Here is a 22,422-nt window from a genome sequence, read left to right as displayed (position 1 = left end):
TGTGACCACCATGATTCGCCGTCACGGGGGTCACATGATCGGGAAAGGTCCCGATCGAAAGAGGAGATCAGGACCTTTCCGTGAGTACCGGACATGTGTGCTGGGAGCGCGCAGGGCACGCGCTCTCAGCACATATGTTTTTCTTAATTGCACACAAATGCGCAGCCGCTAGGCATCTAGGCCCAGACGCCGGGAGGCCGCACATTTGTGTGTGGCCGGTGTGAACAGGTTAACCTCATTAACTAAGCTTTGGAGCAACTGCACTTGCAGAGTGATCAGTCTATTTGCGTTCAGTAAATTAACCCCACTGTGTCTCTACTGCATAAAAGGATTCCTACCTGCCTGTTTGAAATCTTCTGTACAATGTATACATAGTTACATAGTTAGTCTGGCTGAATAAAAGACAAAAGTCCATCCTGTTCAACCATAAAAAAAAAAAAAGTTGTAATCCTACACCTACAGTTGATCCAGAGGAAGGCAAATGCACAGCTCAGTGAACAATTTTGGTAACTGCCATGATAAATGCCCCATGCATGCATGGGAGCTATGTCATCACGTTGAGGCCAATCAAGCTGGCCGAAGATCATGAACCTGGAAGAAGATCAAGTGTTGGCACTGGCGAGGTTGCTCGAGGATGTCACATCACTTGAGGTGAGTATAGTTCCGCTTTAAGCTGAAAAATGTTATATTTGGCAGAGCTTTTTGTAAGCTTTGGCAAAGGAAAGGGTTGCAAAGAAAAGGGATGCTTTGCCTTAATTAAAAAAGAAAAATCACACATCAAGTTAGTAGGAAATGCCGAAGCAATTTATTTTCTCTGCTTTTCAGCAGAGATTTATTTTTACTGTTAAATCAGCTCTAATAAACCTATCACTTTTTCCTATTTATGTGTATATTTCACATAATTTCAGGATGTTGGACCTAGGGTCATCCATTATTTTTGAGAAAGGAAGACTGGAAAATAAATTTTCCATGGTGTTATAACTGACTTTAAATAGCATCTGTCATTAGAGAAATATGAAGGCAGTCTTTGCTGTTGTCTGGCTGTTTCTGCAATAATGATTCAATACTTACTGAGTCACCGACCAGGAATAAGCATGTAGGCAGGTCCAGAGGCATCCTATTTCAGTATATATTGGTTCTACTACAACCCATGTAGACCTGCTAGCAGGGGCGGACTAACAACTTATGGGGCCCCTGGGCAATAGGAGATCATGGGGCCCCTGTGTCCTTGCCCAAACTCAAAAAAGCCTATGAAAAAGGTACCAGGGGCATCTCATGGGGCCCTCTACTGACCCCGGGCCCTCGGGCAGTGCCCGAGTTTCCAAATGGTCAGTCCGCCCCTGCCTGCTAGTATGTGTACAGATGGTGGGTTGGAAACCTTCTGCTATACCATCCCCGTGGTCTATAGCAATATTGACCCATAACTGGCTGGGAGAAGTTGCATCGTAAGGCATTTAATTTCTTTAGTGTTTCCAGTTTATGGCTCCAACAGTCAAGCTGAACATCTTGGTCCCATGAAACACCTGGAGGGCAACTTCTGCCCCTAACCACCACCACTCCCAACCTGACCATGGTTACAACGTGTACCTTGCACTCAGGATCCTGATGTGAATACTCCAGGTCACACACCAAAATACTTAGTCATTAGATCAGCATGACAGCCATACAACTAGCATTTTGTAGAAAAAGTGGTCATCAATGTCAGGCCAAAAATAACTTTCCTATAAACGTTTTTATACAAAGGCCCTTCAACGTTCAAGTAAACCCTGGGAGCTGTGCAAGGATGGAACTCCTTATTGTTAGTCCATCAAATAATCCCAGCTAAACTAAATGAGAAGTGGACCTGAACTCAAAAGTGAAGATTTGCTATGTTATAGGGAACATCTAGAAATGGTAAAATTAGTACCCCAACAAATGTACCTTTTGTCTAAAATTCCTCATAAAAAGTAGCAGTGCACTTGTCATATGCAAGGGTAGCTAAGGACCAGTGTGCCTATAGCCTCATATCTGCAGTGTGAGATCTAAGGCACTGCTGCCTCTGATTACTAGTCTCAGGAGATTTGGTGATGCTACTACTGCACTACTCACCCTTCACGTTGCTGGAAGCTCTGACATAAGAACTCAAAACCCAGTGCCTACCAAAATGACTGCCTCCATACAAAGCAAAAAATCTATGGTACGACAGTAATGGGGAAAAGATTAGTTTCAAGGAGTCCATTGGCTATACTAGTGACTAATCCTAATACACTAATACGGGTGACAGGAGCACTGAACCTTATGCACATGCAATAGGTGTTTTGCAGTTTTAGGGGCTGCTCACTAGCAACTGCGGGGTCTTGCTGGACCCCCAGAGGAGTTTGTTGAAGATTTGAAAGGATGGGAGCGCCACACCAGCTTGTACAGACTTTTTAAAAGTTTTTTTTGTAACATCTAAAGCATTTTCGGGGCTCAGCACTCCCCCTTCTTCAGGGCTAAAACCAGATGATGTAGGTCCTTGGATTGCAAAGGCCTCTGTGACAGACTCAACTGGGGTAGGGGCTTTGGAGGGGACTAGAAGCTAGCCTCTTGCCTACTGACCATGGACCCTTTCATCTGAGTGGGCTCTATTTTTTGGGAGCTGTGTGCCTGGGGGGACCTTTGGAGTAGTTTTACTTCAGATTCAAGTCCATATCTTCCCGAAACACACAAACTCTGAGAATTGGAGGACATGGATACAGATTTGTAGCTCAAAAGAGCATTTACTGCTTCAACCCCCCTCCTAGACTCAGAGCAGATGTTAAAATTATCAGCTCAAAACAAACTGATGCTGAGGTCTCTTGCTGTAATCTGTTTATTAGGGTGTTTGTTAAGTTTTGTTTACCGTTGTGTTCTGTTCCGTTGCTAATTGAATTAACTGAGTCATCTATTATTTGTCTGTTTGCTAGTCCTCCTGGAGGTTCCTACATGATGGGATTAGTCTTGTGTCAGCTTTACCTCATTATCTAATCAGTGTGGGATGTTTATCCCAATGTATAATATTTGGTTTTGTTGTTCATGTGGGGACTGCCCCTATTTCTGAAGTGTATGTCGCCTATTCTTGGGTGCGATGCCCAGTTAGAATACCTTGGTTCTGTGTCCCAGTGCTGAGAAAGCAGTTCTCTACCGGAATTACTTACTGCAGTAAGTTGCACAGGGGTGCCAGGCAGTCTGTCACAGCCTCAACTAAGGATGAGCTATGATTCAGGCCAAACTGTGGCCAGATTAGGTTGATTATGTCACTGTCAGATTGTTATGCGCAACTGCAGGACAGAGCATTCCACATCCACAGCTGACTGGACCAACCGCCTGATATCATTTGTAAGGTTCCTGCAGGTTCAGGTCAAATTGAGTTCAGCTTGAACCTTAGCTCATCATTACATTCAGCCTGCCTTTTTATTGGGCACAGCTTTCAGAGTTCAGCTCTTCTTAAGTATTTCTACATATGACTTTCACATTTTTGTACATGCTTGCTAGTCCATATTTTTGCCTTCTTATTCAATATAGCAGGCTCTGGTGCTGTCATTTTTCCCCTCTGGTGCTCAGTGCTGTAAGCAGTTTCTTGCCATCTTCACTTACAATGCAGGGCCATTAACCTTGCATTGTATGAGAAGGAAGCAGGGGCGGACTGACAACTCATGGGGCCCCCGGGCAATAGGGGATCATGGGTCCTCTGTGTCCTTGCCCAAACTCAAAAAAGCCTATGAAAAAGGTACCAGGGGCATCTCATGGGGCCCCCTACTGACCCCGGGCCCTCGGGCAGTGCTCGAGTTTCCAAATGGTTAGTCTGCCCGTGGAAGGAAGCAGGCATGCAACTATAAGCAAGAGGGCTTTTAGAGAGGAGGCTTTGTAGTAAAGGTCACAGGATGAAGGGGGCCTACAGGCACAAGGAACAAAGTAAGTTTTACTCCTTATTTCTGCGCCCCTAAACCTAATGAGCAGTTAACCCTTTCAGTGTGGGGGGGTTCCACTGCAAGGGTAGATTTTGTAGAATCCCTGGATTTGGGCTTTAATGCATATTGATAATAGTATTTACACCTAATTAAACTCTTGTTTATGTGTACCTAAAAAAAAATCTATACAGCCACTTTAAATTAACAGTAACACTTTTTTTTGCAGGTATACAAAGGAGAACTGGAAAACGAGTTTGACAAATTTGAAGATTGGCTTTATGTGTTTCCTCTGTATCGGGGCAAAGCATTTGACGATGAGGATGCTAATGATGATGATAATTTTATGGGAAAATACAAGGTATGTTTAGTGATATGTGAGCTGCAGTGTACCATTCTTCAGATTAGAGAACCAACACTGATTTGCTTCCTATAATTGTGCTCTCTAGGGCTCTTTTTATATCTACCCAGCTGGGGAAGCCACTGATGAGTTCCAAATAATGAGAGGAGTCCCCAGGAACAGGCCAGTGAAAGTTCTTGTCCGCATTTACATAGTTAAGGTGAGTGACTCACATTAGCTGGTGGACTTTACACATAATTCAGGAACAGATTGACCACATTGCTCTTAAATTCATTGCTTAAAGTCAACCATGCAGGACAAATCGATGGGGTTACCTTGTGTATGTAGAGTTATTTTTTTTGTTTTGGATGAAGTAAGGAAGGGCTAGACAAGGGTTCCATGGAACCCTAGGTTTCATCCAGAGGTTGTTAAGTGTTCTTGGAGTAATGAGCAATTGCTGCCTCTCAGATACGTTCCGACTGAAACCATTGATCCTTTGAAGAGAGTAATTCTTCCCAATGACAACAAATGTAAGGAACATTTCTCCCACTGACCATCACACTAGATATAGTAATTTTTAGCAGGGGTTCCCTGAGACCAGAAAGTTGTTTCAAGGGTTCCTTGAAAAGGTTGGGAAAGGTGGAGTTAGACCCTCTTTCAGTGTTCCATGTGGGGAGATTTGACATATCTATGTGTCCTGGTGACAAAGTCCAAAACTTTGAGTTGTCATTGTAATTGTAATTGGGACTCTTGTTGCAGTGACAACTAAGAGAGGATTTCAGCTCATCTTGCAAAGATTTTCTTTTACTTTGTGATGAAGGAAAAGCTTCCCAATGGGAACAACAAACAGGGACCTTGAGTATCACCTACTCTGTCCCAAAACTTTAAAAAATGTCCTTTACATATGCTTTAAAGGGAGATGCTGAGGAGCTAATCATGGATGTTTGGTGTTATATATACTTGTTGGGGGGTTCTGATCCTTCAAGCAAGATTGCTGTCTTGGTCATCAGCAATATTATTATAATAGCTTTTTTAATCTAGGGTCCTAAATTCCACCTCCAGATTAACAACCTAAGTGTACTTAAAGCTAAAATCCAGGCATGGCAATTTTTATGCAGTTACATTTTGTTCAGCTTGATCCTTATGGAAGCTGGAAACCACTGTAGTGAACACCACTGCTACAATTATCTCCACCAGGGGCGGACTGACCATATGGAAACTCGGGCACTGCCCGAGGGCCCGAGGTCAGTAGGGGGCCCCATGAGATGCCCCTGGTACCTTTTTCATAGGTTTTTTTGAGTTTGGGCAATGACACAGGGGCCCCATGATCCCCTATTGCCCGGGGGCCCCATGAGTTGTCAGTCCGCCCCTGATCTCCACTAACTTAAGGGTCCTGTGCCAAGTGGCTGCCCTGCTGCACTGTGAACACAGGTGACCGCTTGCACAGCACAAGCACCACAGGTGCACAACATTCTTTCCGAAAATGCAAAGTGTTCTCTGAATGGTGCCCATGTTGAACAGGTGACTTTAGGGATTCAGTAAGCAGAAGGGCAGCCATTTGGCATGGTGCCTGGAAGCTAGTGGGGATCACTGTAGTCTTGGTGCCTACTACAGTGATTTTCAGCTTTCAGGGCGATCCTGCAGGTATAGCACATACTGTATATGATTACATTGGTCCAAGCTGGACCAATGTAACTATATAAAAAAATAACATATCTGGTATTCAGCTTTAATCTCATCTGTAACAATCTGTTTTAATAAAAAAAAAATTCACCAGGACTGATATTAAAGGGAATATCCTACATTTTTGGGTTGTCACTTCAACAGGAACAGATGAGGAAATCTTTCAATGGGGACATGTGTTCCAGTGACAACTATCTAAAATACATGTGTCAAACACAAGGCCCATGGGCTGAATCTGAACCGTTAGGCAATTTCATGTGGCTCTCACACCTATCTTGCAGCACCCCCTTTGTCTCCGCTCCCACCTTGTCTCAGCAGTCAGCAGCAGAGAGGAGGACAGAACTCCTCCGCCAGATCCTGCACTTCTCCGTGCAGCTGAAAAGAGGATCATCTCTACTCCCCCCCCCATCTCAGTAGTCGACAGCAGAGAGGACAGAATTCCCTCCACAGATCCTGCACTTCTCTCTGCTGCCATTGCACCCCTTATCTCCACCTCCCTTGGTCTCAGCATTCAGCAGACTCTGGCAGAGTCCACCCCAGCTTCTTCCTAGTAGTAGAACAAGGTAAGGGGGTGCACTGAAATGTAAGGGAGGGTGGGGGACTCTTGACTTCTGATGGTGGGGGGCTCTTGACAACTGATATAAGGAGGGTGGGGTGCTCTGGATATCTAGTCTTACAGATACAACTGGCCTTTTGAAGGCAGCCATAATCCTGATGCGGCCCACAATGAAATTGACTTTGCCACCCCTGATCTAAAAGATTCCCCTCTTTTTAGAAAGATTTTATTTTACTTTATGTTGTGTCTGTGTGACAGGAAATAAATGGAAATCTCCACAATGGAATAGAGACAGCAAAAAAAAATTATGGAGTTTTGACCATTCTGTACTAAAACTAAAAAAAAAACACTTTAATGCCAGCCCTACTGGCAGCTCAGTTGGGAGCAAACAAAATACTCAGCATACGTTTGGGGCATCATGTGACCTAAGGTAGCCATACACTAGTGGAATCTTGTTCAGTTTTCCATTTAAGAAAGTTTATTCAATTTTCTAATAGTTAGTGTGATCAAATCGACGTTCATTTTCAGTCGCAGTGGTGAGAAAATCGAATGAGCAGAATAGAAAAATTTTCTCAGACAAATAAATTTGTAACAGTGAATGGGCATTTCATTTGGTAAAGCCCATTCATTCCAAAATTAATGTTTAAAGTGAACAAAATTCATCAAGCCACCTAATGTACTGAAAAGTTTTGTGTGGATGTGCAAATTCTCATTCAAAAATCTACTAGTGTATGGCCGGCATTACTCTCCTTCCTCTATGTGATAGCATTAGTGATTGGGCAACTCCAGCATCCTGCAGATATACATGAGGATGGAAGGAAGTCCTTATCTCTTTGCTCCTGAAGATCAAATGAAGTGGTTGATATAATAGAGACGGTGCTTCTACTTTCCAAGTCACAGACCTGGAACAAGCATGCCCCTAGTGAAGCCAGGGGAAGGTCATAACTCCTAAAATGAAAACTTGTAGGCTCAGAAAAATATTGAAGGCTTTTGATTAACATAGCCAGGCAAAAAGAGAGGTTAGCAGTAGAAGCCATACAATGCCTGGCGGTTTCCTTCAAGTGTCTGGGGAGAAATTAAATGCAAGGGATTGGTGATGGCTTTGGGAACATTGATGGTTAAAGTGAGATACACTCTTGATAAGCCCCTAAAACCAATATGTCTGCTGCTTGCATTGTCAAAATCTAACAACTCTAGAGAAAGGCTAGTGGGAAATTTCCATGACTTCATCCACAAAATCAGGAAAGACCAAGGGGAATGAACCCTACCCCAATACACCCGAGATATAGAAATCTATTTTAAGTGTAGTTTTGCTTTAAATTTTATGTTTCTGGTGACAGCTAGAGATATAGGCAAACTGTAATATTAACTTTTTTGTTTTTATTATAGGCAACAAACTTAGCTCCAGCTGACCCTAATGGAAAATCAGATCCTTACATATTAGTAAAAGTTGGTGACCAGTCGGTGGACAGCAGGGACAGATACATCCCCAAGCAGCTGAACCCAGTGTTTGGAGAGTAAGTAACATCAGCTGCAAATAGGAAATTGCTTTAATATGTCAAGGCTTCTGTACTGGTTACTTATAGTAGAACTTCAGCAAAAACTTTAATGAGTTTTGAACAGAATTTAGACCTTTGGTCAGGGAGGTCTATCCTCGCTACTCATCCCAGTGAGTACTGTTATCAGGACAAAAATGGAATCCAATATTTTTTATTATTGTCACCTAGTTAGCAGTATAGAGGATCTCCACCAATGAGAGACTCCTATTCTGTTAACAACTTTCTGGGGAAATTTTTACTCACTCCCTGTTGTGTCTCTGGACAGAAAGTGATAGGAAGTCACCCTAAAGTTAGGGTTAATCACAACCTTTGACTGTTGTCACTGGAATAGGAGTCACTCTCAATGTGGAAAGCAATAAAATCCTGACAGATGTTGGAACCCTTCCTTACCTTACCAGTGGATGTGCGTTGCCAACTAACACGCATTGTTGTATGCTGGAAGAAAATGTTGCATGCACCATTTTTGGTATGTTGGCCACCCATTTATTTTGGATAGGCTACCAAAAAAAGCATGTTGATGCATGACGTAACACGTGCCAATGCATGTGTGTTAATGTACTGCGATAGTGTGAATGGATCCTGAAGCTAAAATATAGGTTTTAGAACTCTACTTTATTTGAACATTACCAAATGTAGGATGATGTCTAAGGTGTTGTGGTCAAACACGATCTGAAGGATATGGTCTTAAAGAGCTGGCTAGAGACCTCTGTCTACCAGAAAAGCCAAGAGTGAGGTGGGGGAATCCTTATAGTATAGTATATTGAAAAAAATAAGGGAAAGAATGTTTAAAAGAAGTTATATTACTAGAGAATGGTTCCACAGTGGGAAGGAAAGAGATAGAGTATATAATGATGTGGAAAACATGCAACCTTCTGGGTGGAGAAAACCTGCAAGATTGAGGTGGTTTCTCTCTGTCTCAGTGGTTCCCATCCTGGGTCCTCAGTGGAATTTTCAGGCAGGTGTAAGGAATCAAGTAGGAATCAAGGGGAATTTGCAAAAAAGGCCCGTCTGTTGTCTGATGGGCAGAGGCACCTGGAGTGGAGTGTCAAAGAATAGGTGAGAGTTGTCAGTTTTGTATAAACATACAATTTCTTTATTTCACCCAATAATAATTATTATAATTATTGGATGAAATAAAAAAATGTTATGTTTCTACAAAACAGGTGATTCTCACCTATTCTTTGACACCTCACTCTGGGCGCCTCTGCCAATCGGACAACCAACAGGACTTTTTTCGCAAGCTCCCTTTGCGCTAATTAAGTACAAATATAAAATGAACTGCTTGTTGGGGAAAAAGATATAAAAACATGATCAGACCATTCTACTTTGTTCTTGTTTGAATATGCACTATTCAGTACAGATTCTACATTTTTATTATTTATTATTATTATACAGGATTTATGGCGCCAACAGTTTGCTCAGCGCTTTACAATATAACGGGAGACAATACAGCAACAATACAGTTCAATACAAGAGGGATTTAAGGGCAGTACAGCAGTAATACCAATAGAAAGTATTCAACCTCTATGATCAGACATGTATTCCTTTCTTTGAGTATTTCTTCAATATTTTTTCCCTGTGCTGTTAGTTTTAAAATTTTCACAGTTGCATTAAGTTTGTTCACATGGTACAACAGTCTGCATCCTAGTATGGTGAGCCTAAAGAAACACTGTATCTAAAATGTATATTTCAGTTTGTTTTCTTTTTGTTTTGTTTTTTTAATCCAGTTGTTTTTTTTTCCATAATAAATTTTTATTTGGTTATACAAATATAGTTACAACGACAAAAGAAACAAAAACCAAAATAGGACAGTGAAAAGCTACACAATATCACAGTATAGGTGTTGTGGTAAAGTTTAACAAAGAGAAAAAAGGAATGTATATTTCAGTTTTGGGAAAGGCATGCCAGCTACATACTTGGGTATACAGTATATTGGAATTGCTGTATGATGATGTAGTTAACTAGAATGACCAGCAGAGGATATTGTCCTACTACAATTTACACTCCATTCAACTGTAATTTGTAACAGGCATTTATGAATGCAGCAAATTCTAGTTTGTGGTTTAGCTTTTACCTTTATCATTCTGTACAGCCCTGACATGGTTGTAATTAAAGCGGAGCTCCACCCAAAAGGAAGTTCCACTTTAAAGACTGGTCCCCCGCTACCCATTAAGGATTGGCACCTTTGGGGGGCGGGGGGGGGAGCAGGTACCCGAATTTGACAGGTACCTGCTCCCACTGCTCCGATCACCTAGGCAATCAGAAGTGGAAGGTGTCCTCCCTCCCCATAGTCTTTTGGGACAGGTCCCAGAAGACTACAGGACCATTCATGAAGCACAGCGCTACTCGCACATGCGCAGTGGGTACCCGGCTGTGAAGCCGCAAGCTGTCACAACCGGGTGCCCACACTGAAGATGCCGACGCCCAGGGAGAGAAGACGGCCGGTAAAACAGGCTGCAGAGGACACACCGCGGGATAGAGGGACAGGTAAGTGTGTGTTTTTTAAAAGTCAACAGCTACAGTTTTTGTAGCTACTGACTTTTATTTTTTGACAGCGTGAGTGGAACTCCGCTTTAAAGTATCTAACTATAGGCCAGGGGCGGACTGACAACTCATGGGGCCCCCGGGCAATAGGGGATCATGGGGCCCCTGTGTCCTTGCCCAAACTCAAAAAAGCCTATGAAAAAGGTACCAGGGGCATCTCATGGGGTCCCCTACTGACCCTGGGCCCTCGGGCAGTGCCCGAGTTTCCAAATGGTCAGTCCGCCCCTGCTATAGGCATACCTTTACTTTGACATTAAAGGAATAGTCCTACTTTTGCAAATATTGAATAAATGTCTCCACAATAATCATAGAAAAAATATGAATTTATTAAATGTTTGCATTCAAGTCTATAGAGCATTGCAACTGTGATCACAGTGAATGGTCGTGATGTGTAGCGGAAGTGAGGCTTGAACCCATGAACCTGTGAGATTAGGGGCTCAAATACTCATCAACCTAAAGTAAAATATAAAATTTGACAAAATAAGTTTTAAAAAATAAAATTAATGTTAATAACACAGGACTGTCCTGATATAAATTAAAACACATTTATTTATGAAGGCCCCTCTAAGGGATTTTATTATCTTCATATTAAAGTGGTATCAAACTCCTCTTTTTATCTTGTACCTACAGGTCAGCCTATAATAAAGCTTACCTGTAGGTAAAGTGAATATCTCCTAAACATGCACGGTTTAGGAGATATTTACATGTGTAGCAGCTGGTAACATCACAGGCACTTGTGTACTGAGCTCTCAATGAACGACACGCTCAAATATGCCATCCAATGAGAGAGAGCTGTGCCACAAACATGACATGCAGAAGTGATGTCATCGAGGCCCAGTCATTCAAACAGGGCTTATTAGCACATTATGACAGCACCTGCAGGGCTACCTCTTTAACAGGTATATGCTGGGATCTAGTGTGGGAATATACACACACTAGACCTCAGGATCCCCTAAGCATTAGGGTATTTTAGGGGTTACCCTCAGCCATAGGGAGCATTGCCGTGTGTGTGTGCGTGCGTGTGCATCTGTGTGTGCGTACACTGCTCCAAAAAAATTAAAGGAACACTTTTTAATCAGTATAGTATTAGTATAGCATCAAATCAATTCAACTCCTGGGATATTGATCTGGTCAGTTAAGTAGCAGAGGGGGTTGTTAATCAGTTTCAGCTGCTTTGGTGTTAATGAAATTAACAACAGGTGCACTAGATGGGCAACCGTGATACAACCCCCAAAACAAGAATGGTTTTACAGGTGGAGGTCACTGACAATGTTTTCCCTACTCATCTTTTCTGTTTTTTACTAGTTTTATATTTGGCTATAGTCAGTGTCACTACTGGTAGCATGAGGCAATACCTGGACTCTACAGAGGTTGCCCAGATAGTCTAACTCCTCCAGGATGACACATCAATAAGTGCCATTGCCACAAGGTTTGCTGTGTCTCCCAGCACAGTCTCAAGAGCATGGAGGAGATTCCAAGAGACAGGCAATTACTCTAGGAGAGCTGGACAGGGCTGTAGAAGGTCCTTAACCCATCAACAGGACCAGTATCTGCTCCTTGCAAGGAGGAACAGGATGAGTACTGCCAGAGCCCTACAAAATGACCTCCAGCAGGCCACTGGTGTGAATGTCTCTGACCAAACAATCAGAAACAGACTTCATGAGGGTGGCCTGAGGGACCTGTGTTCACTGCCCAGCACCATAGAGCTCGATTGGTATTTGCCATTGAACACCAGAATTGGCAGGTATGCCACTGGCGCCCTGTGCTTTTCACAGATGAGAGCAGGTTCACCCTGAGCACATGTGCAGACGTGAAGGGGTCTGGAGAAGCCGTGGAGAATGTTATGCTGCCTGTAACATCGTTCAGCATGACCGTTTTGGTGGTGGGTCAGTGATGGTCTGGGGAGGCATATCCATGGAGGGATGCACAGACCTCTACAGGCTAGACAATGGCATTCTGACTGTCATTGGGTATCGGGATGAAATCCTTGGACCCATTGTCAGACCCTACGCTGGTGCAGTGGGTCCTGAGTTCCTCCTGGTGAACGACAATGCCCGGCCTCATGTGGTGAGTGTACACAGGCAGTTCCTGGAGGATGAAGGAATTGATACCATTGAATGGCCCCCACGCTTGCCTGACCTAAATCCAATAGAACACCTCTGGGATATCATGTTTTGGTCCATCCGACGCCGCCATGTTGCACCTCAGACTGTCCAGGAGTTCAGTGATGCCCTGGTCCAGATCTGGGAGGAAATACCCCAGGACACCATTCTCATTAGGACCATGCCCCGACGTTGTCAGGCATGCATACAAGCACTTAGGACCATACAAACTACTGAGTACCATTTTGAGTTGCTGCAATGAAATTTCAGCAAAATGGACTAGCCTGCTGCATCACTTTGATTTTCGGGGTGTCTTTGAATTCATTCCTCTGTGGGTTGATAAGTTTCATTTCCATCAAACGATGGGGCATGCCTACGTTCCTAACCCATTACCCAGTTCATATCAGTATAGATATCCAGCATATTTCTCTCTATTGAGATCTGATGTGTTTTCACAGTGTTCCCTTTATTTTTTTTGAGCAGAGTGTGTATATATATATATACAGTATATATATATATATATATATATATATATATGTATATATACAGTGTATGTATACTGAAGCGCACAGTGTGCAGCAGTCGCCAACTGTCTGCAGAGTTAATTGCTAAAGACCTCCAAACTTTATGTGGCCTTCATATTTGCACAACAACAGCACATAGAGAGCTTCATGGAATGGGTTTCCATGGCCGAGTAGCTGCATCAAAGTCTTACATTACCAAGTGCGATGCAACGTGCCAGATGCAATTGTGTAAAGCATGCTGCCACTGGACTCTAGAGCAGTGAAGAGGTGTTCTCTGGAGTTATCATTGCCTGACTACATTGTGCCAAGTGTAAAGTTTGGTGGAGGGGGGATTATGGTATGGGGTTGCTTTTCAGGGGTTGGGCTTGGCCCCTTAGTTTCAGTGAAGGGAACTCTTAAGGCGTCAACATACCACAACATTTTAGACAATTTAATGCTCTCAACTTTGTGGGAACAGTTTGGGGATGGCCCCTTCCTGTTCCAACATGACTGGGCACCAGTGCACAAAGAAAGGTCCATAAAGACATGGATGAGCAAGTTTGGGGTGGAGGAACTTGACTGGCCTGCAGAGTCCTGACCTCAACCCCATAGAACACCTTTGGGATGAATTAGAGCGGAGACTGCGTGCCAGGCCTTCTCATCTGACATCAGTGCCCAACCTCATAAATGCGCTTCTGGAAGAATGGTCATAGACACACTCCTAAACCTTGTGGACAGCCTTCCCAGAAGAGTTGAAGCTGTTATAGCTGCAAAGGGCGGGGCCAACTCATTATTGAACCCTACGGACTAAGACTGGGATACCATTAAAGTTTATGTGCGTGTAAAGGCAGGTATCCCAATACTTTTGACAATATAGTGTGTTTATATATATATATATACAGTATATATATATAAACACTGTATATTATGTACAGGATGCCAAGGACTGGTTCTGGATGGAAGGTATACAATATTTCCCCACTATTTCGGTTATGGGGACTAATGTCTAGTACCCAGGCTTTCTCTCCCATGCGTGGTGAGGGGTTCTGGGTAGTCCGGTTGGAGAGGAGGGGACTGATTTACAGTACTCTTTGGATTGGAAGGCCTCATTTGGGACTTAGAGAGCCTTTGAGTGGAAAAGAGCCTCCAGCTCCTGATTACAGGGGCTTTGACACTGAAAGAGTTGACCCACCTGCAGGAGAGGCCAGAAAAGGAACAGAAAACAGCTAGCAGGTGTTGATGAGATGGAGTGGAGTAGTTCACAGATATGAAAAAAATGTGGACTGTCTGACAACTGAGACATTGTTTGTTGAGCTCCTGTGGCTTTTGAGGTACCCTAAGGAGATTTGGCCTTTTGTTTTTCCACTTTTTTGTGTCATACCAATACAAACAAAAGAAATAACGTGAGAATGCCTAAGCATTTGTAATTGCAACAATTTTCTGGGCAAAGTGGTGCATTATCTGACAGAAATGCAGGGGTGCCAACAGGGGCGGACTGACCATTTGGAAACTTGGGCACAGCCCGAGGGCCCGGGGTCAGTAGGGGGCCCCATGATATGCCCCTGGCACCTTTTTCATAGGCTTTTTTGAGTTTGGGCAAGGACACAGGGGCCCCATGATCCCCTATTGCCCAGGGGCCCCATGAGTTGTCAGTCCACCCCTGGGTGCCAATATATTTGTCCATGGCTGTAAGACAATAACATAGAGCCCGATATATCTGATTACTTCCAGGCCGCAGTATAGTACATACCCTGTCTAGTTATCCAGTTGGGCTGCCGTTTATCATCCTCTAACAAGGATTGCAGAGCGTAGGTGGTAGAAAGGTTATTTATTGGTGAAATAAAGGAGAATCCTATATGCAAGCTGACTGAATTAATGATGTAGCATCGATGTTGTTCACCGCAGCCGGATCCTATTTTTACAAGTCATTGAGACAAATGCTTTGCTCGAAAATTACTGCTCTTATGAACTGCCCAGCTTGAGCCGCATTGAAACAGATTTGGATTCAAAGAATAAAAGTGAACTATAAAAAAAAGTAAATTATGTATACTTAAAAGGATTTTTTTGGCAAACAAAGTAACTTCCTACAGTATTTTCTGAAGGCGTAGCACACAAGCCGTAGCGGGACATTAGCTGAAAATTTGCAACATTATTGCCAAGTGAGTGCGTCTTATATCAATCCTATCCTGTTGTCAGTCACAGTGTTGTAGGAAATGCTGTACCCCTATCATGCCCCCCCCCCCCCTGTCAACACTCTGTGCTAGAACTTTAAAATGGAACTGCAGCCAAATCCTTTTCATTTTGTGGTTTGAACATATCTTTTGGCTTTATTGCTATCGGTCCGATTTTGGATTTCCTCAAGAATTCCTTGTTTCAGTGACAACTGCCAAACTTTGGATTTCCCCAATGACTTCCTTTATCAGCAACAGCTGTCAAATGCTCAGATTTCCCTTTCTTTCTGTCACAGGGAGCAATACAAAGTCATAGTCAGCCTTGTCTCAAATAATAGTTTGGAGTGCATTACCCCAATGTTAATGTGCGTCAAAAGACTTTTGGATGGTAAGCACTTTGGGACCTGTTTTTTGAGGGACAGTTGGCAGATGTTTGTACTGCCTGCCAAGTGCCCTGTGTTTTCTAGAGTATGACCAAGGCCAACCACACATCGATTAAACTATACAGTATACAATGAAGGGAACCTGTTTTTTGCCTATGCAGGACAAAGTAACAGGTTGACTCTAATGGAGACCTGATCAGCTGCTTATATTTGTAAGAAGGGCTGTGCAATTGGCTAGCAATGATGCCAAGACCACAAGTCCTTGCCCTGCTCCTTTCCTATTGCTAGAACACTATCTCTCCTGCTGAGGCAGAATCCTCCACCATATTGTGCTCCACTCCATGCCAAAGGCCTCCACACGACATACCTGCCTGTTGACCTTTATATGCCAAGGAAGGATAGTCTGCACATATCAGTAGAATTGCTGCACTTTACTAATGGTACTCAGGAAATGGTAGAACTGTCACATCACATTGTCATACATTCCCAAATCACTTGACAATACATAGTCAATCACCTTTAATGGACGGTCTGCAGCAGTCACATCTGAAACTTCAAACAGCTATCTCCCTCTAACATTCTCTCCCTCCGCCCGGGGTCATTAGTACATACTGGAATTGGATCTCTGTAGTTACCTCCAACATAGGTACACCCAGGGGCGGACTGACAACTCATGGGGCCCCCGGGCAATAGGGGATCATGGGGATCATGGGGCCCCCGTGTCCTTGCCCAAGCTCAAAAAAGCCTATGAAAAAGGTACCAGGGGCATCTCATGGGGCCCCCTTCTGACCCTGGGCCCTCGGGCAGTGCCCGAGTTTCCAAATGGTCAGTCTGACCCTGGGTACACCATTCCTGTGACCTTCCAGGAGAACAGCCCCACTGAAGGAACTCTTGGCGATGCCTTTAATGCCTTTTGCAACCCGCCATAGCCCCCACTTCAATAAGGGTCAGGAAGGCTACAGCCAGCTCTCCTGGGTGCAGGTCTACTTCTCCCAGGCCTCCAGCCCTGTCCAGGGCCTTGAAGTGCTGGCTATATCTGTACTGGTGTGGGTTGATTGGCTCCCATGCCTCAACTGCACGAAGGCTCCTCTCAACCTGGCTTATGTATGGGTGCTGCCCTACCCATGACATCACTACAGGGGGCACTAACTAAAAGGCGTCTAGCACCTGATGACACTGTCTGCTGTAACCAGGGGCGGACTGACCATTTGGAAACTCGGGCACTGCCCGAGGGCCCGGGGTAAGTACGGGGCCACATGAGATGCCCCTGGTACCTTTTTCATAGGTTTTTTTGAGTTTGGGCAAGGACACAGAGGCCCCACGATCCCATATTGCCCGGGGGCCCCATGAGTTGTAAGTCCGCCCCTGGCTGTAACCAGACACTATTCTTGCACGGAGCCACCTAGTTACTACATACTTGCTCCCCTACCCCCTTCCTCTCCACTGCATTCATAATAGGATTCTTTCCCAACCCCTATGTGACACTGCTGAAAACAGGCAGTCAGTGTTGTCACATCTGAGGAAGGAGTCAATGACGCCCAGGGGCAGACTGACCATTTGGAAACTCGGTCACTGCCCGAGGGCCCGGGGTCAGTAGGGGGCCCCATGAGATGCCCCTGGTAGGCTTTTTTGAGTTTGGGCAAGGACACAGGGGCCCCATGATCCCCTATTGCCCAGGGGCCCCATGAGTTGTCAGTCCGCCCCTGATGACGCCTCAAACTCTTAGATGCCAAAGGAACCTGTTGCGTTGCGCTCATGCACAAAAGACAGATTTGCTTTAAAATGTATCTAAAAGGGAAAAGTTTTTCTTTTTTAGTTTTGAGTATTGAGTGATTAGACCCTTTCTCAAGTCTTTATTGCGGGTCAGTGTCCCTGCTGGAAAGATTCCCCCTCTATTTGTCCTGATGGTCATTGTCACTGTCCTAGAAGGGAACTGCCCTCACTTTGGGGAGAATTCCTTTCATTTCTTGTTGTTGGCTGCAAGACAGGAAGTGAAGGGAAATCTCCCCAGCAGAACACAACAAATAGATAAACTGACAGGAGCTTCAACCCTTCCATATTCTTTCCAAACCAAGCAAACAAAAAACACAGGATATACATACACTTTGGGGTGTATAAAAAAATTTGTAGAGCAAAACTAGGTTATTTTCTCTCCAGGTCAGATGTTCTTCTGTCATACAGAATAGAGTGAATCTGGAAAACTCATAATTATGGCCACTGATGATCACTGGAAATATAAACGTACTTACTTTGATTGTCAGCGCCTTCTAGTGGCCATCATGCTGTATTTTCCTGGTTTGCACATCTGACCTGGCGAGTAACATTCAATTTTGTCAGCATTCGCACAGAAGTAAGCTGTTTTACAGTTTTGCTGGACAAATAGCTCCGTGAATTTTTTATGAATACACCCCTTAATGTTGAGATATTCACATACACATGGGAAAAAATTTTTTTTTTAAAAGACAGATAAAAACATTCAGTGTGCTCAGCTGTGTGTATACATAGAGCTGCATTCCCAATACAATTGATAAATGTTATTTATAGCTCTTCTACTGTTTCTGATGATCTCCTTCCATCCATTGTGCAGGGTGTTCGAACTGACGATCTCCTTCCCAGTGGACTCAGAAATGACAGTCTTTATATACGACCATGACCTTATTGGATCAGACGACTTGATTGGCGAGACAAAGCTGGATCTGGAAAATCGTTTCTACAGTAACCATCGAGCAAACTGTGGTCTGGCCCTACAGTATGATGTGTAAGTATGGAATATTCCAACTGCAGAAGGCACAAAGTGTTCACCTTTATGGGTCTATAAAAAGAAAAGTATGGAAGGTAGACATTGTTTCCGCTCAGTGATGACATCCAGAGAGCTCAGGTGAAATATAGGGGTCAGCAGCCTGAGTTTCTTTTCCATTTATTCCAATGAAAAATCCACTAGAGCAGGGTTTCCCAACTAGGGTTCCTCCAGAGGCTTCTAGGAGTTTCTTGAGCAATGAGCAATTTACACCTCTCAAATAAGTGCCACTGACACCATTGATTTTTTTTTTTAGCGATCAGTAAGGAGGAGCATTCTTCCCACTGACCGTCACAATAATGTATCATGAGTTGTAGATATAGTCATTTTTAGCAGGGGTTCCCTGAGACCAGAAAGTTAATTCAAGGGTTCCTCTGTGTTGAAAAAGTTGAGAAAGGCTGCAGGGCACATGCACACATCCAGGTCTTTGCAAGGACAAAACCCTGTCCCAGTACACTCATCTTTTATGGATTTATATAATTTTTAAAGGTACAGTAATCTGTTATTTGGAAGATTCGAAGCTGGACAGCATAGAGTTACCCCGCCGGTACACAGAGGGGGAGCTGCCGGTATAACACAATCCAGGAGTGTGAATATGCAAAGGATAAATGCTGCTCGGACCAGCCCAATGAAATTGGTATAAGTGTTGGCCTCAGCCACTGCTCCAGCCACAGAGGTGACCAAGCCCCCAGTGAGCAGGACGAAACACGTTACCAGGCATGGCTGGAGCAGCGGCTGAGGCCAATACTTATACTGATTTCATTGGGCTGGTCTGAGGCTTGTTTATCCTTTGTGCAGAATCTGTATTTGAATTGAAAAGAAAACTGCTGCAGGCATACAGTGCAGGATACTAGGTTTACCTGCACCCAGGGGCGGACTGACAACTCATGGGGGCCCCGGGCAATAGGGGATCATGGGGCCCCTGTGTCCTTGCCCAAACTCAAAAAAGCCTATGACAAAGGTACCAGGGGCATCTCATGGGGCCCCCTACTGTACCCGGGCCCTCGGGCAGTTTCCAAATGGTCAGTCCGCCCCTGACCTGCACATAGCTGTACCAGCCTCCAGAGCCTTCCCATCAAGTCCAAATGGTAACGCTTTGGAACTTCCAACTACTGCTGATGTTTACCTGCCTCTTCCTGCACATCACACTGGTCAGCAAGGCTACCCAGCACTGCGTTCATTCATAATTGCAGCATAGTAAACTCTGTTTTGTTGGAGGTGGGGGGCTGTCAGGTTGGCTGTTTGGGGCCCCGTGGTTTCTAACAGCAGCCCTGTTTGCAAATGTAGTTGCACTTTTCAAGTGTAGATAGGCCCCCCTCCCTGGGGACCCCTCCCAGGCTCCATGCTCCAACACCTTCCTTACTCTGTCTTCAGCTATGGGAGAAAAGCAAATGAGGGCTATGGCAGGAAATAGCAGCAAGCTCTGCAGGGGCGGACTGATCATTTGGAAACTCGGGCACTGCCCGAGGGCCCGGGGTCAGAAGGGGGCCCCATGAGCTGCCCCTGGTACCTTTTTCATAGGCTTTATTGAGTTTGGGCAAGGACACTGGGGCCCCATGATCCCCTATTGCCCAGGGGCCCCATGAGTTGTCAGTCCGCCCCTGAAGCTCTGGCACTGCCCAGAAGTGATGGAGCTTTGCCCATGTCTAGGTACCTCTAGGTGCCTGCTCTTTACACCTGCAGCAATTATATTCATTTCATTAATTCATTTTTTTTATGACAGTCTCTTTAAAGCCCTACTCAGAAATATATGAGGCCAAGAGCAATAGAAGAAACTTTTTTGAATTAGGAATATGTTCTTTAATAGAATTTTATTAAACCAGAGTTTAGCTTTAGATTAGCTAGATGTTACAGTAGTACCTGTGTAGTAGATGGAGCCATTGTGAGAGATGGCCAGGAAAATAATGTGCTGGAGATGTCCTGGGGTAAGGATACACAGCTTGTTGATGGACAAATCTTCAGAGGACAGTATATTCAGCTGAAAAGTAGTTCCAGAAGAAGGCAATGGCAGAAGAGAAGTTCGGAAGCAATCAGAGAGAAGCAGTGAGAGATATGTAAAGAAGAAGATAACGTTGCATTTGGCTATGTAGCGCCACCACCAAAGGAGCCACTTGGTAATTTCGGGTTCTCTGTTCTGCGTCTCGACTCCAAGAACAACCTAATCCCCTCTGGCATACCTGGTTGAATAAAATCACTGCGAGCACAAGTAATAACAGGTGTAAAATACCTTTTGCCTGGCAGTGCGGTATTACCAATAAATAAACACAACTGTATAGTGGTAGGCACACTTAATCTATTGATATCGATTAGAATAAATGGCAGTTTGAGCTTGCAAAAGCTCATAACAGGTAAATCAGAACACAGTCTGATAGACAGAGCAATGGCTGTGCCCATGTAAAATAAAACAACCAATAAGGTTCTATACCAATAACTAGAATCAATAAATGGATTAGCAATTCCACAATGGGCAATGAGAATAAACTAAATGCAGCAAGGAGAATAATAACTCTACACTGGTTTTGAGTGCACCCAAGGGATTGGTCTGGGTATAGCACAGCGTCACCTACGAGGTACCTCTTTAACTGGCCAAAAGGGCAAAGGCTTTGGAAGGCAATGGTTAACGGCAGTCTTTAGTCCTTACGCTCCGCAGCTAAAACATTGGAGCTTTTTAACCATTGCTGTGCGGCAGTCAATAAAGTCTGCAGGCTGTATTAAATCTTTCAAATAGTCAATTAAGTGTCTCCAAATGGCTGTCTCCAAAGACAGTAGTAGATAATGGCCAACGAGCCCTTCCACTAGATCCAGTGACACAGCGACAGAGATCCCTCCAATCAGGTGTCAGCTCACTGTGGGTCGTCCATGGTGACTCAGGTAGTTGTCACAGTGGGGACTGGTTTCTAGCAGGAGCCCCATCCCTCCAGTTGCAGGTGACAGTGCAATACTCTGGTCTCCCCCATAAAATAATTGCTCTCCAGTTGCTCAGTCTCTTTCTCTCTAAGATGGCATCCCCCAGCGCAGTCCTCTCACCACCCTGGCCCCCGTAGCACTCCCCTGAAAGCCCTTTTTCCTGGGCTCTTGGCTCTCTCCTCCTTCTCTGGGCTGTAGTTTGCTCCCTCTTTGTTCCAATGGGGCTGCCAGTCTTCGGGACATGTCCTATGATGCTTCCCTCTGCCTCTCTGGTTGGTCTTCCGCTGCAACCAATGGGGAGGGGGCAGAGCAGGCGGAAAGCCTGACAAGAGCCACTTTCTTGGCCCAAGTGGAAGTGGGAAAGAAGGGGAAGAAGTGGCACATTCTTTCCTTACCAAGTCTGCCCGTTATTATGCCATTAAGAGAGTAAGTCGTGGAGGGATCGCTGCACCTGCTGTAGCTATATAACAGGAGATTAAAATTGAGATATAGAAAGATGCCTCATTATTGAGCCTATTAGAACAAAGATTATGAATTGTGTCCTCTGCACCATGGTGTGGACAGTGGTCAGCCCCTGTAGACACAGAGCAGCAGAACTGATGGACTGGAAGACAGGTATATTGATTTAGCTAATGCATTCATAAAATTTTGGATGGGGAATAGGGGTCTTTGAAAATATTTTTAGTTTTTTGTAGTTCAAAAATCATAAAAATACACACAAACGTATTTATCAACACTTGATTTCCTAATAGTTATTTAACTACTGATAGCAGAAGCAAAATGGACAACATTTTACAGTGTAGTTATCCTAATGCAGGCTTTTTCCTATCATCAGCTGAAAACTCACACAAGTTATACACTCACCAGCCACTTTATTAGGTACACCTGTTCAATTGTTTGGTAACACAAATTGCTAATCAGCCAATCACATGGCAGCAACTCAATGCATTTTGGCATCTAGATGTGGTGAAG

At 44.2% G+C, this 22,422-nt stretch overlaps 1 protein-coding gene across 1 annotated transcript in view; it reads left to right on the top strand.

Annotated features, from left to right (window-relative positions):
* The window catches only part of LOC149465757 (fer-1-like protein 4), a 213,680-nt gene that overhangs the window by 156,368 nt on the left and 34,890 nt on the right, over nucleotides 1-22,422 (top strand). Inside the window, exons 34-37 of the mRNA XM_089673264.1 lie at nucleotides 4,135-4,266; nucleotides 4,355-4,465; nucleotides 7,874-8,001; nucleotides 18,334-18,504. Coding sequence (XP_089529390.1) covers nucleotides 4,135-4,266; nucleotides 4,355-4,465; nucleotides 7,874-8,001; nucleotides 18,334-18,504 — 542 coding nt within the window. The remainder of the gene's footprint in view (nucleotides 1-4,134; nucleotides 4,267-4,354; nucleotides 4,466-7,873; nucleotides 8,002-18,333; nucleotides 18,505-22,422) is intronic.

This window comes from Staurois parvus, unplaced genomic scaffold (genome assembly GCF_062004578.1).
Source record: "Staurois parvus isolate SC_StPar_1 unplaced genomic scaffold, SC_StPar_1.0 ptg000137l, whole genome shotgun sequence".
NCBI lineage: Eukaryota > Metazoa > Chordata > Amphibia > Anura > Ranidae > Staurois > Staurois parvus.
The sequence above is the reverse complement of the archived record's forward strand: the minus strand, read 5'-3'. Positions and strand labels throughout refer to the sequence as shown.